Consider the following 16,632-nt stretch of genomic DNA (forward strand, 5'->3'; position numbering starts at 1 on the left):
AAGGCTCGCCGGTTGTTTCCTCTTCCTTTCTCCTCCAGCAATCCCAACATTGGAGTCATTGGCGTCGTTAAGGATCTCAGCAGCGCGTTGAACGTCACCGTGTGTGATTACAAGCGTTTCTAGTATGATTTCAGGTTCGACGGGGCGATTGAGCAAGCTCGAAACAAGCGCAATGAGCGTGTCGGTGTCGTCCATACTGTGTGCAAAAATGCTGACCAAACGGGTATCCCAAGTAGTGGCACAGCCTCACGAATCCTTCCTTATAAGTACTCAATTCTTGGCACTTGCCGAGCACTCATACCCTCCCTTTGTACTACACCTTCCACAGGATTATACACTGAAGATGGGAATGTTGAAGGAAACGAGTCGGAGTGTTCTACTACGGCGACACACCGTAGAGAGTAGAGTTACTGATTATCAGTGGAAGGTATTTGATAGTTTTTCGTTCGCCGCGATCTCTTCAACACAGCAATCTATATTGCAGAAATACCGAATTTCACTGTTGTTATGCTTCGTATTCCTAATTTGTTATATTGGATTTGGAAGCCCAACACGATTCTCTCTGTTCAAACCCGAAGTCGCAATCGAATCCCCCAAACACCCTTGCGTGTCGGCTATCCCTCCAATATCTCGGTCTGAATACACTTCGCGTCAAAATCGGCTTGCGCAGATTTTGCACGACCTCGACGCGGAAGCATACATAGCCGAGCCAGGCGCTCATACTCAATACTTTGCCAATTTCTCCACCACGGACTGGAAACTCTCGGAGAGGCCACTACTAGTCATCGTCACTCCTCATCAAACAGGGAAAGATGGCAATATAGTTGCAAAGGTTTCGTTATTGACTCCGAAGTTCGAGGCTCCTCGGGCCAAGCTCTTAGCTTTGCCGTCGACTCCGGGATATATCGAGTGGGCAGAAGAACAGGATCCGTATAATGTGGCCGTTGAAGCTCTTCAACTCAAATCGGCCCCAAACTCGCTTAACGTGGGAAGGAAGCTCTTCATCGATAATAGCGCGCGACATTTTCTTTACGATGGCTTTGAGCACGCTCTCGCGGGCACTAATGTGACTGTAACATCGGCACCCAAGGAGATAAATCAGTTAAGGGAGAGAAAATCTGACTCTGAAATTGAGATCATGAAATGCGTCAATGAGGTGTGATCCTATTTTTAACTTGCTCATCTTATACGCTCACTTTTTTTTTTTTACTTCAAGGCAACCCTTCTCGGCATTCGCCATGTGCACAAGCAAATGTACTTTGGAATGCGCGAATCTGAAGCTCAAGATATGATATCCACTGTATTTGCTGATGGTGGCCTCTCTGGTGGTGGATGCTTGACACTTTTCGGTGGTCTGTACACAGTCTTTATACTTACATCACTCACGCTCAGAGTACGGTGATCCCAGACAACGCCGCCCTTCCACACGGAAGCGGCACCAACAAAGCTCTCGGCCAGTCAGATTTTGCTTTGTTTGACTGTACTGCAAATTTGTATGGTTACTGGAGCGATGTCACTAGGGTAAAATTCTTCTACAGACCTTTGTGCGGTTTGGTTTACCACTTCTCTCAGACTGTTGCTCTGCCATCGTCCAAGATATCGTCTGATAATTGGAACAAATGGTCTATGGTCCATCTGGCACAAGAGTTTGCGATTTCAGCAGCGAAAGAAGGCGTTACCGCACGAGTTGTTGATGAGCATGCTCGCTTTGCGTTACGCCTTGCGAAACTTGATGAATATTTTACTCATCGTTTGGGTCATGGTAAAGTTGGCCTTTCCCGTTCGACATGCCTTTGATTGAACGGCCATCATTTTGCCAGGAATAGGGCTGGAAGTGCACGAAGCGCCATACCTCAATGGTGGTAGCACAGATACCATTCAAATTGGACATACTTTTTCCAATGAACCCGGAGTCTACATTGAAGGCGTAGTAAGTGCCAACCACACTCGACCGCCAATGATTACTAAAGGATAAGCGTGGACAGGTGGGAGTTCGCCTCGAAGACTGCTTCTTCATCAATGAAAGCGGACAAGCAGAATATTTGACGGCGGGTGCAGGAGGTCCCAGCAGATCTCCTTATGAACCTTAGATTCGACGATCACAACCATGTAGGATCATTCAGATTTATATGTACCAGTACTGCATTCACAACAAGTATACATCCAAAACGACTACATACTCGACTCATCAATCCGCTATTATTTATATAATCTAAGAACCCGTGAGGTTAATCAGAGAGGAAGATAACGACACAACAAAACGAGGAGAGTAAAACCACAAGGAAAGAATATTGGTATACGGCAGACGATTATTTGAGGCGATGGGATACTACGGGGAGAAAACGTGGCTCAAAAATACAAAAGATAATAGTTTCGACCAAGCGAGATTTTAAAAATCCGATATAGATATATGCGATATTTGCGGTGATGCCGAAGTAGAATGCTAAGGGATGTTTGCGCAAAAGATGCAATGCTGAGTGGATACATGTCACGAATGGTTCAGTGAAGATCAAGCAATTCATCTGGGGAGGGAGTCGGAAGGGGTATGGCAGCAGGAGAAAGAGGGACAACAGGAGTGGGGGATTGAAGGGCTGCATGACGAAGGAAGGGGTTGCGAGTGTGCATACGAGAAACAGGAGAGGCTAGATATTCCAGATTGCAAGATCAGTATCGGTACATATAGACGAGGGAGACAACTGACAGAGCACATTCGACGAGAACCAGCGGAAAGAAGCGTTGTCTCCATCCATTAAAGAGTCGCCGTCGGTTAATCCCTCCCCAGTGATTGTTCCCACAGGCGCGGGAGAGAAGCCATCATTGGCGAAACGAGGTAAGTCAAGATCGTCGGTCTCATTCTTCATAGGTGCGCCTTCTAGGCGAGCCCAAGACTTAAGATTGACGGTGGAACGTTCGTAATGCCATGGGGGAACGGTATTTGCGGTCCTGCGACGAGGGGAGTTGGGAGGAAACATGGAGGGACGAAGGATGGAGAGGAATTCCTCGAGAGCCTCAGAGGGAAGGCCTGATCTGCCAACAGAGGACGCGTGAGTGAGGAGGGGGCAAGACGTGAGGGGCTGAGCTCACCGAGGAGAGGGGCGGGGAGAGGTTTCGGCAGAAAGGCGAGTGTCGTCGGTATCTGGCGAGCGGTCGACAGCACGTTCGGCGGCCGGCGAAAGGAGTCGGATGGGGTTTGGCCGAGCAAAGATGGAGTGGTGAGAGGCGGCAGCGGCGGCGAGGCGGATGGGGCGGGGCGCAACGAGGACGGGATTTTCGTGAATAAAAGACATGGATCAAGGACAAGGAAGAGATTGATGGCTGTGCATCAGTCCGAGCAACCGCTCTGTGTTTGTTTCTATTGTCAGTTGCCAAACACCAGTCCTCGTCCGAATCCAGTTATGATGACGTCATCCTGCTTGAACACATGGCTTGGCAATGGATATTTCCGAAGAGACTGCTCTCCTCCCAGCCGTCGACGCGCAACAAGATGCGCCCAATGACACAACACCCCTGCCCAAGTTGCAGCTTGCAGTTCTGTGCGCCACCCGACTTATGGACCCCTTGACCTTCACCCAAGTCAGTCCCATTTATGCTTCCCAATCACCCAAAATACTGACATCACCGCCAGATATACCCGTACATCAACCAGCTCCTCTCTTCGCTCAACATCGTCTCCGACGGGTCGCAAATTGGCTTCTACAGCGGCCTCGTCGTACGTCCATTTTGCAATTGAGACGTCTTCTTCAACCTCTCTCCAGGAATCAAGCTTTGCCTTCTTTCAGCTACTTGTCATGTACCAGTGGGCTAGAACTTCCGGTCAGCCGCATATGACATATCCAAATTTCGTCCAATTTTCTAACAAGCAACACTTCGCTTAGATGTCATTGGTCGCCGCCCAGTCATCATTATTGGCACCGCTGGCCTTGCTATATCAACTGTATTCTTTGGTCTAACGTCGAGTCTATCACAAATCCTCATTGCCCGATGCCTAGGTACGCGATGTTTGTACTGTGTTCCTGATCTGTCTCATTGTCTCTAGCCGGACTGTTTTCTGGAACCACTGCAGTACTTCACTCGGCTCTGGGTGAAATCACTGATCAAAGCAATCAAGTTCTTGCTTTCCCCGTATTTGGTCTCTTTTGGCCGCTTGGTAATGTCATAGGGTGATTCCTTTCCATTGTCACTATGATCGAGATTTACAACTCTTTCAGGCCTATTATCGGTGGGGCGCTTGTCGATCCTGTTGAGCATTTCCCGCAACTATTCGGCTCTTCCGCGTTTCTTCGACAGTACCCGCATTTCCTGCCTTGCCTTTTCTCTGGCCTTATGGCCCTATCTGCAGCTCTATTCGCACACCTGTACCTTTGCGAGGTAAATTATATTCAAACATTAAAAACTGTCGCTAACATTATAGAAAAGACTCTCCCACAGTCTACGTCCCATATTTATGGTAAATCTGAAGTGGGCATCGAACAGGAATCACCGAGAGCACCACCACCTACGTGCACCCTCGTAATAACAGCTTCCTCAGTCAACACACTCGAATCGCGGACTCGTATAACCCTCGATACACATAATAACTCCGTGCGGGTATTCGCTGGCGCCGGATCCAGCACGGACTCAGAAGATTTGACGACACGGCAACTATTTGCTATTCCTATCATTGGCGTTTTGTGTCTATCCGGTTTTGTTCTGTGCTTCGTTGGCACAGCGTTTGAGGCTATCTTTGTTTTACTCTGTTACACATCTGTGGAATCTGGCGGTTTATCTTTTGGCGTAAGCGTTTCCTTCGAACCTGAGCCACCAAAGAATTGACTATTCTCAGGCACCTCAAATTGGTTACGCACTTGCCATCGCGGGCATTTCTTCAATCATTATTCAATTAGCTATTTTCCCTAGTCTGCTCCGGAGGTTCTCCCACGCAAGGTTGTACAGCTGCTTCATGCTGTTGTGGCCTGTAACGTTTGCAATGTTTCCCCTGCTTCATTTTACGATCTCTACCTTGGGTGGCCGTAGTTCACATGGGCTTGCGCTTGTCTGGACTGAGATTGCATTGTTAATGGCGCTGTCTAGGTTTGCCTGGTTGTCATATTCGTGAGTGCAACGCTTACTGAGAGTCAGCTCCCTACTCAACCCGGCATCCAGTGTCAGTCTTGTTCTCTGCAAGGAGCACGCTCCAGGCCCCAAGTCCCTTGCGAAGACTAATGCTCTAGTCCTTTTTTCCATGAGCATTGCTAGAGCAGGAGCACCTGCATTCGTTAGGTGATTGTTGATTTGTTAACTGCTCTTTTCGAATAGTCGGCTCATAGAGCACTACAGTTCGATCTTTGCTTGGTCTACTGAGCATCGTATTGCAGGAGGCTACTTATGGGTTATCATCATGGTCCTCATATGTTTTCTGGGATGTTTGTTGTCCAAGGATATCGTGCGTATCTGCAAAGCGTCGTAACTTGAAGTTCTCTTCCTACCATTTGGACTCACACCTTGAAGTATAGTGGACAATAGACCATAGCATTATGTATAATTATTTCACGGAATCCATTTTTGGCATAGGCACATATCATTGGAACTTGCTCGTCCCATTAAATAATAAAAAAATCCGGGCCTCCTCGATTAAGAAATGTCAATTATCTTTAAAGAAGAGACTTCGATGTCCTATTCGAAGTAGGTTCGCCCAAGGCATAGAGGGCAGCGATTTCGCTTTCGTAGAGCTTTGTGGCCTCTCGTCGCTTGATCTTCATAGTGGGAGTGAGAGTGTCGTTCTCAATGGAGAAAGGGACAAGAGACAAATGGATTCGCTTGATCATCTCGAATCTATGATACGTGAAATCAATCATCAAACATGCAACGTTGCAAAGAAAATATTTACCCTCTAAGACCAAGTTTCTGACCATAGGCCGTCAACCCACTCAAAAAATGTGCGTTCACATGAGCGTCTTTGATTGCCTCCTCCAGTCCTGCCTGATCCTCTGGGGTGATATGTTTTCCCAACATTTCCGATGCAATACTGGCGAGAGCAACAGGATCGGGAACGATGATTGCAACCAAGTATGACTGAAGCGAGTCGCCGTAGACGTAGATTTGAGCAAGGGAAGGGTAAGCGCTAAACAAGTTCTCAATCTTCTCTAGGGCGACATATTCGCCCTGCGCAAGTTTCATTATGTTCTTGACTCGGTCGATGATCTTTACACGACCAACAGAATCGATTTCGGCGACATCACCAGTGCGCAGCCAACCTTCCTCGTCGATGGTTTCTTTGGTGTTCTTTGCATCTATATGGCAGGTGAGCGGAGATAGTCAAAGGCGCCTGATCGACTTGCCCTTGTAATATTCGACAAATACGTTAGCGCCACGAATACAAAGCTCGCCACGAGGATTTGGCTTGTCCTCGGTTGTATAGCCCAAAGATGGAACATCCACCAGTTTGACCTCGTTGACCGGCACAGGAGGCCCAACGGTACCACTAGCACTGGGATCGCCTGGCCAAGATCTTGTGCATGTCGCCATAGATTCTGTCATGCCATATCTACATAAGAACAACTGTTAGATGCAATCAATAAAATTGAAAATTTCGTACCCTTCAAACGAATGTTAGTTTATGAAGTCAATTATCTCAGAACGACATACCTTCGCTAACCTCACATGCGAACGCGATTTTGATGAAGTCCATGATCTCCGCACTGATAGGTGCTGAACCACTTGTGACGAGTTGAAGTTGTCCACCAAGGACTCTTTGGATCTGAGGAACAGTTCACAAATTACCAAATTAGAATGACAGATTAGCCTCTCACTTTTCGGAAAACGATCCTATCCCAAAGGGGATGTGTAACCTCGCCCGTGACGTGGAGTCTTTCCAACTTAGTATCCAAGGCTTTCCTGAAGATTTTCCCTTTCAAACCAGGAACATTACCACCGGCCATGGCTGCTTGATATATGCGGTTCAGGACGCGGGGAACTGAAGGGAAAAGGTTTGGCTTCAGGATTTGCGCATCTTCGAGTAGGCGGAGAGGATCGCCCGAGAAATACCCGATTCGACCACCAACAGCTACCGCACAGAGCTCGCATAATCGCTGGGACGAAGTCAGATTCAATTAAAGACAGTAAGAAGAACCATTTCACCTCATAGATATGAGCCAAAGGTAAATATGACATGAGAATGCCATCGTCGGGTAAGGTCAGGCCGTACAAATTGGAACTGACGGCCATGGCAAGTGACTTATGTGTGAGAATCACGCCTAACAGGCATTATTCTTAAATCAGACATCCTATGTGATCCGACAAGACGGTTTACCTTTAGGCTTATCGGTGGTTCCCTAGCAGGAGGACGATTTGGATTAGTAGTGAGCCTAGAAGGGAGAGAGTTGTCCCTCACAGAAGTGTAACAAATGGACGCAATCGTATCGGGTGCGGGTTTGATAGGCTCAATAAGATTAGCTTTCCCGTAGGCTTCAACTGGAAAGAAAATGAAATTCGTGAATACTGCTTTTTGATAATGAACGTACGTTCATGCCATTCCAGTACTCTGATGTCAACGGATTGACCCCACTCAGCAAAGAGTTTGGCGGATTGAACAGAAACGCTGTCAATGATAATCACTAGCTTCAAACAAGGGACTTTAGGGGCGAGCTTGAGGAGGGTGGATGCATGTTCCGAGGTCGCAAACACCACGGTGGTGTGCGCATGATTGATACTAGAAAACCAGGTGTGAGGAGGGCCAATTCCAGAGTTGAGAGAGTCACATTACATGTATTCTGAAGGAGTGGGCGTCGAATAGTGTTACTAAGAGCTGAGAAGTCGAAAGTCCGAATCTTACCAACAGCATCCTTGCCCAATGTGTCATACAAGCTCACGGAAACCTTCTTGTAATTCTGCATTGCAATATCGAGGATTTGCCACTCTGCGCTAGTCAGACGACTATAAGTATGTGTATCTATATGAGACACACCTGGACGATTCGCAGACCATATACCAACGGTTTCATGTTCTCCTCCTCCAACCTCACCCTTGCTGAAGAGACTATGTAGAGCACTGCCGATATATCTTCTTTTGTTATCAACGTCACCCCATGTCAGCCACTCATATTGATCCGCGAATTTGAGAGGGTTCATCGAAAGGATGGGACGATAACCTAGGAACTCGCGTTCTCTACCCGTCTTTAGTCCACCCTCAAAAATTTGATCCAGGGTCACGAAATGGTTAGGAGTATTCTCGTCGATAAAGCCCCAAAGAGCTGAGTGGAGACATAAGCATGCTACGTGAAGAAAGATCGTTCGCAATATGTACCATTGCGATAGTGAGCTGGTGTATAAAAGTTAGCTGGGGTGGTCAAGTCAAGATGGACATTCACAAACCAGTTTGTCCAGGGCGCTTTGTTCCAGGAACAGGAATTGACTGTCTATCGAAGGGAAGATTGTCGGGCCAGTCGACGACTTTTTCTCTGTTCAGAGGCATTGAGGAGGGAAGATGGGAGAGCGGAGTTATGAGAGGGTTGTAAGAGTAAGAAACCTTAAGAAACCCCGACAAAGTTGATATCCCGGTCGCATCCCGGTCGCTACCATGTGAAATCAATTTCGCAGGCACGGACACTCTACCTCCAATTTTTCAGGAAAGTTCAGACACATTTAACTACAGCGTAAACCAGCGCTATAATACAGCCGCTGGCAATAAAAGTACTGGGAAACTGGGAACCGGATCATTGTTCGATCTCTTCCCTGTGATCCTGCCTGCCTGCTTCCGCATGTAATTTATAAATGGGCAGAAAAGTTACATTCGTTATACTGGATCGACGGACATTGCCAAAAACAGAATCCAGAGACCCTCTGACAGCCAAGCCAAACTATATACCAGAAAAAATAACCGACGGGCCCTGAAAGCGATCGTCTTCCTGATCATTCGTTTATACCTGCATACAAAAATTAGTAATTATAGAGTGACCAGAATTCCAGGCCCTCGCTTACATGGTTCGACAGAACAGGTAAATTTCAAGGAGTGGTTAATACAATCTACAAAGAGGTAATCAGAGCTAGCATTTGGGAACACTAATGGATACTCACCGACATGAATTGATCGTAGTTTATCTGGATCAAACCATCGCGGTCACTATCGTAACTACAGATAGTGAGCAAGATTCTAGTAATGTACACAACGCTCAAGAAATAGTCACCGCTGAAATGCTTCTGTAAGCGTCTTGACAACAACACAAGCTCTCACGAAACGATCGAAAGTAATTCCCGGGGGAGGGCCGTAACCGCTCGTAGGTGCCGAAGCTGCTTATATACCGACTCAGGCTTGTCGATGTAAACTGTCGGGCAGCAATTTCAAATGACTTACCGTATTTGTATTCAATCAAAGTCAGAAGCGAGGGCGCCAATGTATAGTTAAAGCTGCGTAGCGCCTCCGCTAACTCATGCCCCTCGATAGAGCCAGAACGATCCCTATCAAAATGACGGAAGACATTTTGCCATTCCGCGATGTATTTCCAAAGACGCGCAAATTCTGCGGGAAAATTAGAGTGGTGGACAAGCGTATATCCGCTCGACGAACCAGAAAAGTCAATCGTACCACTCCGATCGGTGTCCTGAGAGAATAACTAAGTCACAATCCCCCGAGCTCATAGCACACACAAAAACATACGAAGATAGCCATAAGCATCTTCACCGTGTCAAGATCGAATCCTGGGGAGAGATTGTAAAGATATGGGGCAAATAGAATAAAGTTATTCAACTTGTCCAGTTCCCTGGCAGAGACGAATCATGGTTATGAACCTGTGAATCACACAAGTGGCTGCAAACATACCATTGAGAAGAGCAGATTGAAGCTCCTGAACTGAGATGGAACCTGATCGATCTACGTCCACTGTAGAAAACCAATTCCAAAGCTGCGGATCTGCTCCAGCAGGCGGCTGAAGTGGCCTTTGGGCGCCGTAGTGAATTGTGTGGTGTCTGGCGTGTGGTTGTTGTTGATAGCCGTGCTGATGGCCAGCATAGCTCGTGTTGCGCTGAGGTTGATTTCTTCCGTACATGTGTAAGGAGAGAGCCGAGAAGAAGTGCCGCAAGTCAAGGCGCCCATGCCCGTTCCCATTGCTGGAGCGCTGATGCTGCGCCAATTGCCAGGGCTTGTGGCTGTGCGCCTCCCTGCCGCGCTGCGCTAAATATATCCATATCGAACGCAAGCCTGCCTGCCCAAAACACAACGGCGGACGTCGATGCAGGCGATAAAGAGAACGCCTATTGTTATCAGCTTCACTGTCATCCAGGCCTTGATTATGTGCATGAGGCCTTGACGCTTGGCCTTGATGCGATCAACAACTGAGCGCGAGCGTCCACTACATAGGCTATTTATCCTGACCGATGTTTACTGTTGGCTATCTCCGCGTCGTCCGCGACTACAAGTCGTGGTGCTTTGCAGGTTAAGTGAGCCACCGGTTTGGTATCACGTCAAGGACTGCTGGAAGAATTTTGTTTCGATGTAATCGTGGGTGTGTATGCATTTATATATATATACGACACTTAGATCTCCAACAGGTGGCAGTACGATGACAACTTGCAGATGGCGTCACGTTGACCGTATGCAAATAGTGTGACATCTGTCGCATCAATCCGAGATCTGCAGATTCACCCGGAGTTCATGGGAAACCAGCGTGACGTGAATCTACGTAAATGAAATGCAGATTCGGATGCATATGTCCTGCGGCTAGAGAATTGGAAATACAATTTTGGGTTATATACACTGATAAATCCAACGCACCTTCAGCCCTTGCCATCTGGCCTCTTCAAGACTTCGATTTCTTTGTTTCCAACCCCAGATTTGAAGCTGATACTCAGTTAGAAGCAAATGTAGAACGACGTCGAAATGACGGTCGGAAAGACGCTCAAACCCTTGTTAGAAACACAGCAGAGTCGTCGATGCGACGCGAAGGCAATGATGCAGGTAACGGCGACCGGGTATGACGCCCTTTGGTTTTTATGAGGCTAGTACCAATTAGAAGTGGTTTAATCAATACCGATGTTCGTCAAGCCTGGTTACCAGACAAGCAGTTCTTTGCCGTTCAAAAGACGCCAAGATTGCATACGAAGCATGCCAGGGTTATGCAATGTGATTCTCTATCTGTGAAGTCTTTGATCGTGACGAACCGCCGGGCGTGATAACAATGCAGCAGACGGAAGCTAGTGCGTCACTCCAGGCGCGCACGGTCTATTAAATTGGTCAATCAAGAAAAGCATATGGAGAGGATAGAAGTCTCGTGAACTGAATTTTGCAGAAGACCCACCGCTCCGGATTGAATGACGATGCTACAGTAAGAGCCCAGTCGGTCGTCCAATCGCCGAGTAGCTGGGAATCACATCGTCGATGTACGTCCCGCACCAGCATGGCATCGGTCACTCGATTGAGGATGACTCGCCATTTGCATACGTACTGAGTGGTCCGCACGGAAGTGAGACCTCGAGTTTTCAAAAATCTCTTTCCAAGATAAAAGCGCGGAACCCATCGGGGTTTGCAGTCCGCGGTATCAAACATCCTGATTGTCAAACGAAGCCAGATGGAACCCCAGCAATAAAGCAGAGGCAGGCACTTGCAATCTCAGGGTATTGATCGCACATACCCAGGCTAAGAAATGCCAATTAGTCGAATAGACATGCCGGAAGGCAACCACAAGCTCCGCTATGATTGGTGTATAAAACCCATTTTGAATAGAAATCCTGGGCTCGCACCTGATGAAACCTAGTTGCCAAACAAGGATATTGCTTAAAGAACGAGAATCCTAGAGAAATATGATCTTTCCCTGCTGTCACCGAACGGGTTTTGTTGCAGCTGCGGGACTCCTGCCCGAGTCAAAGCACCAGCACCTTGTGTACTAACACGCAAGACATAACACTGTTTCATTCTTCTATTCGCTGTCACGGGAGGTGTTTTTCTCTTGGGTACCAGGTTACCAGTTGGACTGCCCACCACCAAGAAAAATGTCGATGGGATCTGGATCCCCTCCTTCACGGACTTACCGACACGTCCTCGCTTTTCTTGATAGGCTTGAACGACGGGTGCGTTGGAGTTAGGAAACTCGCCAAAGGTTTAATTTGGAGAAGTCAGGTGTAGCCGGGTTTGACGTGGGATAGCATGTGGCGTTGAACGGTTTTTTCTCATTTAATTGAATGCTTGCGGTAGATGTAGACTTTTGGAAATTCTGGCGGATTCGCTCGCCAGTTTAGGCCGATTCCACTTCAGTTCATAGAATAGCCTGCAAAGTACGTTCGTGTGCTCATTCATGGAGAGTCCTCGTATCTAGTAACTGTAGATTTGGCAGTTATTTTTTGTTGGGTGTTTCAAGTCGACCGACACTTGCAGACAGAAGTCCGAAAAAATCGTACAACCGGGACGGAAGGGGTGACACGCTAGAGTCCGTCGTGCGGCTGAATCCCGACCATTAATGCATCAATGCATCAACATCAATCCTCAGATCTTCAGAGTTCAAAATTAGCACGTGCTCGGTCGTTTCGGCTTTCGTCATATCCGTCTCTTAACCGGCGGCCGGCCAAATCATCATTGCTGAAGCGCTTGGATTCTGCAACCAATCCTCTCGTCGGTTTGACTGCATTCTGCTTTGGTCTATCCTGCTTTAATCTATCCGACTTGCAACATACATGTCTACTGACTTCAAGGCCGTCATTTTCGACGTTCGTCGTTGTGTCTTTTGCAACATTTCGCGCACCGATGAGTGACGCTCATTTTGCAGATTGGTGGGGTCGTACTTCGAAGTCCTCTCATTGGAATCACCATTTACGAAAAGAAGTGCGGCTTACCCCCGAACTATCTAAACTGTTCAATGTTCGCCTTAATCCAATTGAACAAGTGTCCCAGTGCTGATGTCTTGCGAAGTGTTGGCCGTGGCTCACAAGGAGCATGGCAAAAATTCGAGCGAGGGGAGCTGCTTATATATGAATTTTACGAGGCTTTCGGCCGTGATTTATCAGACGCGGAAAACGGGAATAAATGGTATGTCATCTTAGGATTTGCCACTTCTTCGATAGCTTGATACTCACAGTCCAATATTCAGGTACCAATCGTATTGCGCAAAGAAGGGAATTCGTAGGGGCTACTTCTACCTGCTTTATTTACGAGATTAACGGATTTTCTCCTCAGCATGCCCTTCTCTCCCAGAACAACTAAATGTTGATGGGCGGGAGGTCAGTTGACATTAACATAGCCGGAGTTAGCCTGAGCGTTCCTCCTAGTTGTTCGGGATAATGATGCGAGAAGCCCAAACTTACAATCCTTATGTTCGAGAAGCCATCCTTCGAATCCGCAGTATGTGGGTGCTTGCTCGGCCGAGCCAGCTATGAATTGAAATCGCATGTGCACGCTTACAGGAGCCCGCAAATGGAAAGTTATTGCTTTGACAAATAACTTCCGAAAAGTTGAAGTACCACAAGCGGAACGTGAATATTTGGGCTGGACGGATGGCGCAACTCCAGATCACCTTCTAGAGCTTTTTGATGATTTCTGTGATAGCAGCGCATCCGGAATGCGGTAAGATTTGACTTTATCTATGAAACGTTTGCATAACGGTCATAAACCCGGAAATAGAAAGCCAGAACCTGAATTCTATCTCATGGCGTGTTCCAGGAATAACTTGAAACCTCATGAGGCTATCTTTCTAGACGATATTGGCATGTACGTGTCCGTCCAGACAAACTCTGCACATCATTCAATATTCAAGTTTCAACGCACGCAGAAATTTGAAGTCGGCGAAACAACTAGGCATGGATACCATCAGTCAGTAACTCAGCTTCAAGTCATATCTGTATGTTAACTTTCGTATCTGCCTTTCAGTCGTACCGATTGGAGGAATACTGGGCGCATTGAAGAAGCTTGAGGCTAAACTTGGAATAGACCTCACGTCGGAGAATTCTCATGTACATGAATCATCTAAGTTATGAGTAGGCGTCGGGTAGGAGCGCAGATTATTACTTTTCGTGCATAAACGACACGTGGAATCTTGGAGTATGTTTGTATTCCGAGGTATGCTGATCTCTATGTACGATGGATTCAAAAAGGTTTATCCGATTCAGGAGTCTTATCCTCATAGTAGTTGCCGAGCTAGCGAAGGAGTCGTTTAAACGAGGGAAGGTTTCGGGAACGCGGATGAACTGACCATAGGAACTTTTACGAGGACTTCGCGTCGCACTAATGGAGTAACAGACAGAAACTAGAAAAAATAATAAGCACTAGAACAGCAAGGGGATTTGAGCGTACAAGCAGTGCGCCTGCTCCTGCGCCGAAGCCCCAAATTCCTAATGTTGTCAACCACCGTCTTGAACCCTGGAATGTTGGATAGGTGAATGACATTTTATAATGAAATTGGCAGGGAAACATACAGCGAGTGCGGCATTCACTGGTGCTTGGGTTTTGAAAACAACACGTGCCATCGGAGTACACCACGTAGATATTGAAGAAAGCTGGGTCAAGTTGCGGAGGGTAGCGGAAAACGTCGCCGGATGATGCCGTCATCACGTGCCCCGTAATGAGGTACTCACTTTCCCAGTGGACCATCATTTTCAAGCTTCAAGCATGGCAAATCCGAGGCAACGACGCAAGACACGATCATCGTCTTACCGTCCCATCTCCGTTGTGAAGAATTCGAAACGAAATATGAAAAAAATGCCCCGTAAGGCTAATATATTCATCCACTCACTCTTCAATAATCAATTTTTTCCAAAGCGGTGCGAGGACCAAAGGTTTTACAAGATGCCTGGGATAAGAGCAAAACAACGAAGCAAAAGTGTGCATGTTGAATCCTTTCTACATTGTATCAGGCTGACATACACATTTCCATCATCACTAGCTACGGTAACTTGGGCTTGATACACTCTCTAAATCCTTTGGCGTCAGGAGGGTCAGAACACGCGGTGTCGTCCGAAAACAATCCATCTTCATCAACGGATGAAGTTATGAAAGGCCCTCCTGTTACATTTGGTAGAATTATACGGAGCGAAGCAGGGGAGATTGTTCGATTGGAGATGAACGAGGACCATATCAATACGAGCATGAGACAGCCCACACCACCCACTGACACCGACACATTGTCTAAATGGACCATCAACGGAGGTACTCATGAAGCTCTAGGGACTGTAGGGGCTATTGTCAGGGGTGAGTATTTGCTCTCTTATCCTGAAGGCGTTGGCTAGATGGGATGCACGCATGTGTCCACTTGGCTTCCTGGAGGGGCTTGCGGGCAGCAGTTCATCTGTAAAGACTCTATTCCGACAAACCGACCCGTTCGTCGCATCAGCGAATTCAAAAGATGCACTGTAGCGAACGGATCACAGCATTGCTCTATTGGTTTCTTGCTAGTCCATGAGGCCAAGATATTGCTGTATAAGAATACTCATCTGGTCATTCCAAACAGGCCTTGAATGTGTATCTGTACCGCAAACCGCTTCAAACACTTTATCTTTTTCATTATCAGGTGTTGGTCCTCGAACCCCGTCCGCTGGAGAAGTTTTATATCTCAGAAGGCTTGTAAACAAATATGGCGATGATGTTGAAAGGATGTCTAGAGACAGAAGATTAAACCCGGAACAAAGAACCATAGGCCAACTGCGGAATGCGTTGCGACGCGTGGATTTCAATGGTTCGGTATAGATGTATACTTGCAAACAATTTGAAATGTTTCATCGTGAATCAAATACTACGAATTAGTGAAACGTTGGTAGGTCTATGGCGCCGGCTAGCAAACAAATCTCAACGCCGGTTGAACGTTTGGACTTGCACTGCATGTCAGCAGTCAGAGCCTTCCAGGACGTTGTGTAGCCTGTCACAATTTCATTCTTGTGTCGATCCAGTTCATGTATCAATTATGTATGGGCCAACTTACGAACTTACGTCTTTGAGAAAGGATCGTCGGTTAATACATATGACAAAAAAAACGTTCTTCAGATTCAGTCTTTTCCGTGATGGGCAAGATTTAATGTTTATTGCTTATTCACCACCTGCCATCACCACCCTAGCTTCGGCACATTAGGTTTCAAAGGCCGGGAGATTAGGTTCAGATGCCAGTTCTGACGTCGACTTCTGGTGACAATTTATCGCGTCTAGTAAAGGGTATAAAATGGAGAATTTCAAATCTTCATCCACCCATAATCAACATGCTCAGTTATCGCCAGTCATGCAGTCATGGTCGAGATAATTGTGTCCAGATGGTAACGTCGAATCATCGCGAAGTCTACCTTCAAGTCACATCCTTTATATTTGACGATGGCTTGTCGACACGTAGTTGTTCTGAACAAGATGCATTCGTATCATGACGAGCGAGAACATCACAATGGGATGTCGGAGGTCGGGGTCGGCGGGATTCACAAATTTGCGATTTACGAGGAGCTGAGGACCCTTAATAGAACCCTTGTTGTGTGAGATTTCAAGGGATTCACCCTATTGACCTCGGAGCATCGATGGCCAATAGATCAGATGGGGATCTCTTCGATCAGAGAATCGTGATTTGTGACCGGGGAATCTATTTTATTATTATTTGGTAATAAAGTTCATCAAAAAATGGCATCCTCGAAGACACCAAACATCATCGATACATCCTTAAGTGCACACAAATAATGCATTCGCCTGATAATAATTTCAACATGATAG

The 16,632-nt window shown here is 46.9% G+C and overlaps 8 protein-coding genes across 8 annotated transcripts; 4 read left to right on the forward strand and 4 right to left on the reverse strand.

The window, feature by feature from the left end:
• Positions 1–306: 306 nt before the first annotated feature.
• Positions 307–2,233, forward strand: AGABI2DRAFT_190595 (hypothetical protein). The gene is made up of 7 exons (XM_006458187.1): positions 307–427; positions 485–1,156; positions 1,217–1,352; positions 1,409–1,521; positions 1,573–1,762; positions 1,821–1,930; positions 1,986–2,233. Exons 1-7 carry the CDS (start codon positions 344–346, stop codon positions 2,088–2,090), a joined length of 1,410 nt encoding a protein of 469 aa, XP_006458250.1. The 5' UTR covers positions 307–343; the 3' UTR covers positions 2,091–2,233.
• A 117-nt stretch (positions 2,234–2,350) lies between these two features.
• AGABI2DRAFT_183336 (hypothetical protein) lies at positions 2,351–3,301 on the reverse strand. Its single transcript, XM_006458188.1, has 3 exons — positions 3,085–3,301; positions 2,702–3,027; positions 2,351–2,642 (listed from the first exon to the last, which is right to left on the reverse strand). Exons 1-3 carry the CDS (start codon positions 3,285–3,287, stop codon positions 2,500–2,502), a joined length of 672 nt encoding a protein of 223 aa, XP_006458251.1. The 5' UTR covers positions 3,288–3,301; the 3' UTR covers positions 2,351–2,499.
• A 131-nt stretch (positions 3,302–3,432) lies between these two features.
• AGABI2DRAFT_115264 (hypothetical protein) lies at positions 3,433–5,263 on the forward strand (the record flags this gene model as incomplete). The annotated part of the gene is made up of 9 exons (XM_006458189.1): positions 3,433–3,573; positions 3,626–3,709; positions 3,756–3,813; positions 3,876–3,989; positions 4,037–4,160; positions 4,209–4,368; positions 4,417–4,773; positions 4,823–5,091; positions 5,143–5,263. 9 exons carry the CDS (start codon positions 3,433–3,435, stop codon positions 5,261–5,263), a joined length of 1,428 nt encoding a protein of 475 aa, XP_006458252.1.
• A 280-nt stretch (positions 5,264–5,543) lies between these two features.
• On the reverse strand, positions 5,544–8,508 carry AGABI2DRAFT_134045 (hypothetical protein). Its single transcript, XM_006458190.1, has 14 exons — positions 8,349–8,508; positions 8,281–8,295; positions 7,943–8,227; positions 7,811–7,894; positions 7,742–7,748; positions 7,500–7,687; positions 7,370–7,449; positions 7,289–7,310; positions 7,117–7,232; positions 6,789–7,067; positions 6,625–6,736; positions 6,318–6,524; positions 5,867–6,269; positions 5,544–5,811 (listed from the first exon to the last, which is right to left on the reverse strand). The coding sequence occupies exons 1-14, from the start codon at positions 8,446–8,448 to the stop codon at positions 5,631–5,633; spliced, it is 2,079 nt and encodes a 692-aa protein (XP_006458253.1). The 5' UTR covers positions 8,449–8,508; the 3' UTR covers positions 5,544–5,630.
• A 214-nt stretch (positions 8,509–8,722) lies between these two features.
• Positions 8,723–10,043, reverse strand: AGABI2DRAFT_134046 (hypothetical protein). Its single transcript, XM_006458191.1, has 9 exons — positions 9,793–10,043; positions 9,722–9,733; positions 9,631–9,671; positions 9,541–9,574; positions 9,328–9,492; positions 9,161–9,263; positions 9,051–9,105; positions 8,955–8,999; positions 8,723–8,899 (listed from the first exon to the last, which is right to left on the reverse strand). Exons 1-8 carry the CDS (start codon positions 10,016–10,018, stop codon positions 8,979–8,981), a joined length of 657 nt encoding a protein of 218 aa, XP_006458254.1. The 5' UTR covers positions 10,019–10,043; the 3' UTR covers positions 8,723–8,899; positions 8,955–8,978.
• A 2,482-nt stretch (positions 10,044–12,525) lies between these two features.
• Positions 12,526–13,965, forward strand: AGABI2DRAFT_216678 (hypothetical protein). The gene is made up of 10 exons (XM_006458192.1): positions 12,526–12,668; positions 12,728–12,819; positions 12,871–12,987; positions 13,049–13,080; positions 13,135–13,178; positions 13,227–13,299; positions 13,362–13,521; positions 13,579–13,665; positions 13,727–13,767; positions 13,825–13,965. The coding sequence occupies exons 1-10, from the start codon at positions 12,636–12,638 to the stop codon at positions 13,929–13,931; spliced, it is 786 nt and encodes a 261-aa protein (XP_006458255.1). The 5' UTR covers positions 12,526–12,635; the 3' UTR covers positions 13,932–13,965.
• Positions 13,966–14,040: 75 nt separating this feature from the next.
• Positions 14,041–14,420, reverse strand: AGABI2DRAFT_64191 (hypothetical protein; the record flags this gene model as incomplete). Its single annotated transcript, XM_006458193.1, has 4 exons — positions 14,041–14,091; positions 14,147–14,200; positions 14,248–14,313; positions 14,370–14,420. The coding sequence occupies 4 exons, from the start codon at positions 14,418–14,420 to the stop codon at positions 14,041–14,043; spliced, it is 222 nt and encodes a 73-aa protein (XP_006458256.1).
• Positions 14,421–14,544: 124 nt separating this feature from the next.
• Positions 14,545–15,831, forward strand: AGABI2DRAFT_190602 (hypothetical protein). The gene is made up of 4 exons (XM_006458194.1): positions 14,545–14,659; positions 14,713–14,773; positions 14,837–15,141; positions 15,401–15,831. The coding sequence occupies exons 1-4, from the start codon at positions 14,563–14,565 to the stop codon at positions 15,634–15,636; spliced, it is 699 nt and encodes a 232-aa protein (XP_006458257.1). The 5' UTR covers positions 14,545–14,562; the 3' UTR covers positions 15,637–15,831.
• Positions 15,832–16,632: the final 801 nt, after the last annotated feature.

Source organism: Agaricus bisporus (genome assembly GCF_000300575.1).
Source record: "Agaricus bisporus var. bisporus H97 unplaced genomic scaffold AGABI2scaffold_2, whole genome shotgun sequence".
NCBI classification, from domain to species: Eukaryota; Fungi; Basidiomycota; class Agaricomycetes; order Agaricales; family Agaricaceae; genus Agaricus; species Agaricus bisporus.

What these genes read in the sequence shown, in the direction of transcription:
- AGABI2DRAFT_190595 (XM_006458187.1), top strand. Translation starts at nt 344, where the DNA reads ATGGGAATGTTGAAGGAAACGAGTCGGAGTGTTCTACTACGGCGACAC. An exon ending in TCATGAAATGCGTCAATGAG is followed by an intron (nt 1,157 to 1,216) that starts GTGTGATCCTAT and finishes TTTTACTTCAAG; the next exon opens with GCAACCCTTCTCGGCATTCG. An exon ending in TACTCATCGTTTGGGTCATG is followed by an intron (nt 1,763 to 1,820) that starts GTAAAGTTGGCC and finishes TCATTTTGCCAG; the next exon opens with GAATAGGGCTGGAAGTGCAC.
- AGABI2DRAFT_183336 (XM_006458188.1), bottom strand. Translation starts at nt 3,287, where the DNA reads ATGTCTTTTATTCACGAAAATCCCGTCCTCGTTGCGCCCCGCCCCATC. An exon ending in TCTCCCCGCCCCTCTCCTCG is followed by an intron (nt 3,028 to 3,084) that starts GTGAGCTCAGCC and finishes CTCTGTTGGCAG; the next exon opens with ATCAGGCCTTCCCTCTGAGG. An exon ending in GTTCTCGTCGAATGTGCTCT is followed by an intron (nt 2,643 to 2,701) that starts GTCAGTTGTCTC and finishes TGGAATATCTAG; the next exon opens with CCTCTCCTGTTTCTCGTATG.
- AGABI2DRAFT_134045 (XM_006458190.1), bottom strand. Translation starts at nt 8,448, where the DNA reads ATGCCTCTGAACAGAGAAAAAGTCGTCGACTGGCCCGACAATCTTCCC. An exon ending in AACCACCGATAAGCCTAAAG is followed by an intron (nt 7,233 to 7,288) that starts GTAAACCGTCTT and finishes AATGCCTGTTAG; the next exon opens with GCGTGATTCTCACACATAAG. An exon ending in CGCATGTGAGGTTAGCGAAG is followed by an intron (nt 6,525 to 6,624) that starts GTATGTCGTTCT and finishes TGTTCTTATGTA; the next exon opens with GATATGGCATGACAGAATCT.
- AGABI2DRAFT_134046 (XM_006458191.1), bottom strand. Translation starts at nt 10,018, where the DNA reads ATGTACGGAAGAAATCAACCTCAGCGCAACACGAGCTATGCTGGCCAT. An exon ending in TTTGATTGAATACAAATACG is followed by an intron (nt 9,264 to 9,327) that starts GTAAGTCATTTG and finishes GTATATAAGCAG; the next exon opens with CTTCGGCACCTACGAGCGGT. An exon ending in CTTACAGAAGCATTTCAGCG is followed by an intron (nt 9,106 to 9,160) that starts GTGACTATTTCT and finishes CACTATCTGTAG; the next exon opens with TTACGATAGTGACCGCGATG.
- AGABI2DRAFT_216678 (XM_006458192.1), top strand. Translation starts at nt 12,636, where the DNA reads ATGTCTACTGACTTCAAGGCCGTCATTTTCGAC. An exon ending in AGCCATCCTTCGAATCCGCA is followed by an intron (nt 13,300 to 13,361) that starts GTATGTGGGTGC and finishes GCACGCTTACAG; the next exon opens with GAGCCCGCAAATGGAAAGTT. An exon ending in TTTCTAGACGATATTGGCAT is followed by an intron (nt 13,666 to 13,726) that starts GTACGTGTCCGT and finishes CAACGCACGCAG; the next exon opens with AAATTTGAAGTCGGCGAAAC.
- AGABI2DRAFT_190602 (XM_006458194.1), top strand. Translation starts at nt 14,563, where the DNA reads ATGGCAAATCCGAGGCAACGACGCAAGACACGATCATCGTCTTACCGT. An exon ending in AGCAAAACAACGAAGCAAAA is followed by an intron (nt 14,774 to 14,836) that starts GTGTGCATGTTG and finishes CATCATCACTAG; the next exon opens with CTACGGTAACTTGGGCTTGA. An exon ending in TGTAGGGGCTATTGTCAGGG is followed by an intron (nt 15,142 to 15,400) that starts GTGAGTATTTGC and finishes CATTCCAAACAG; the next exon opens with GCCTTGAATGTGTATCTGTA.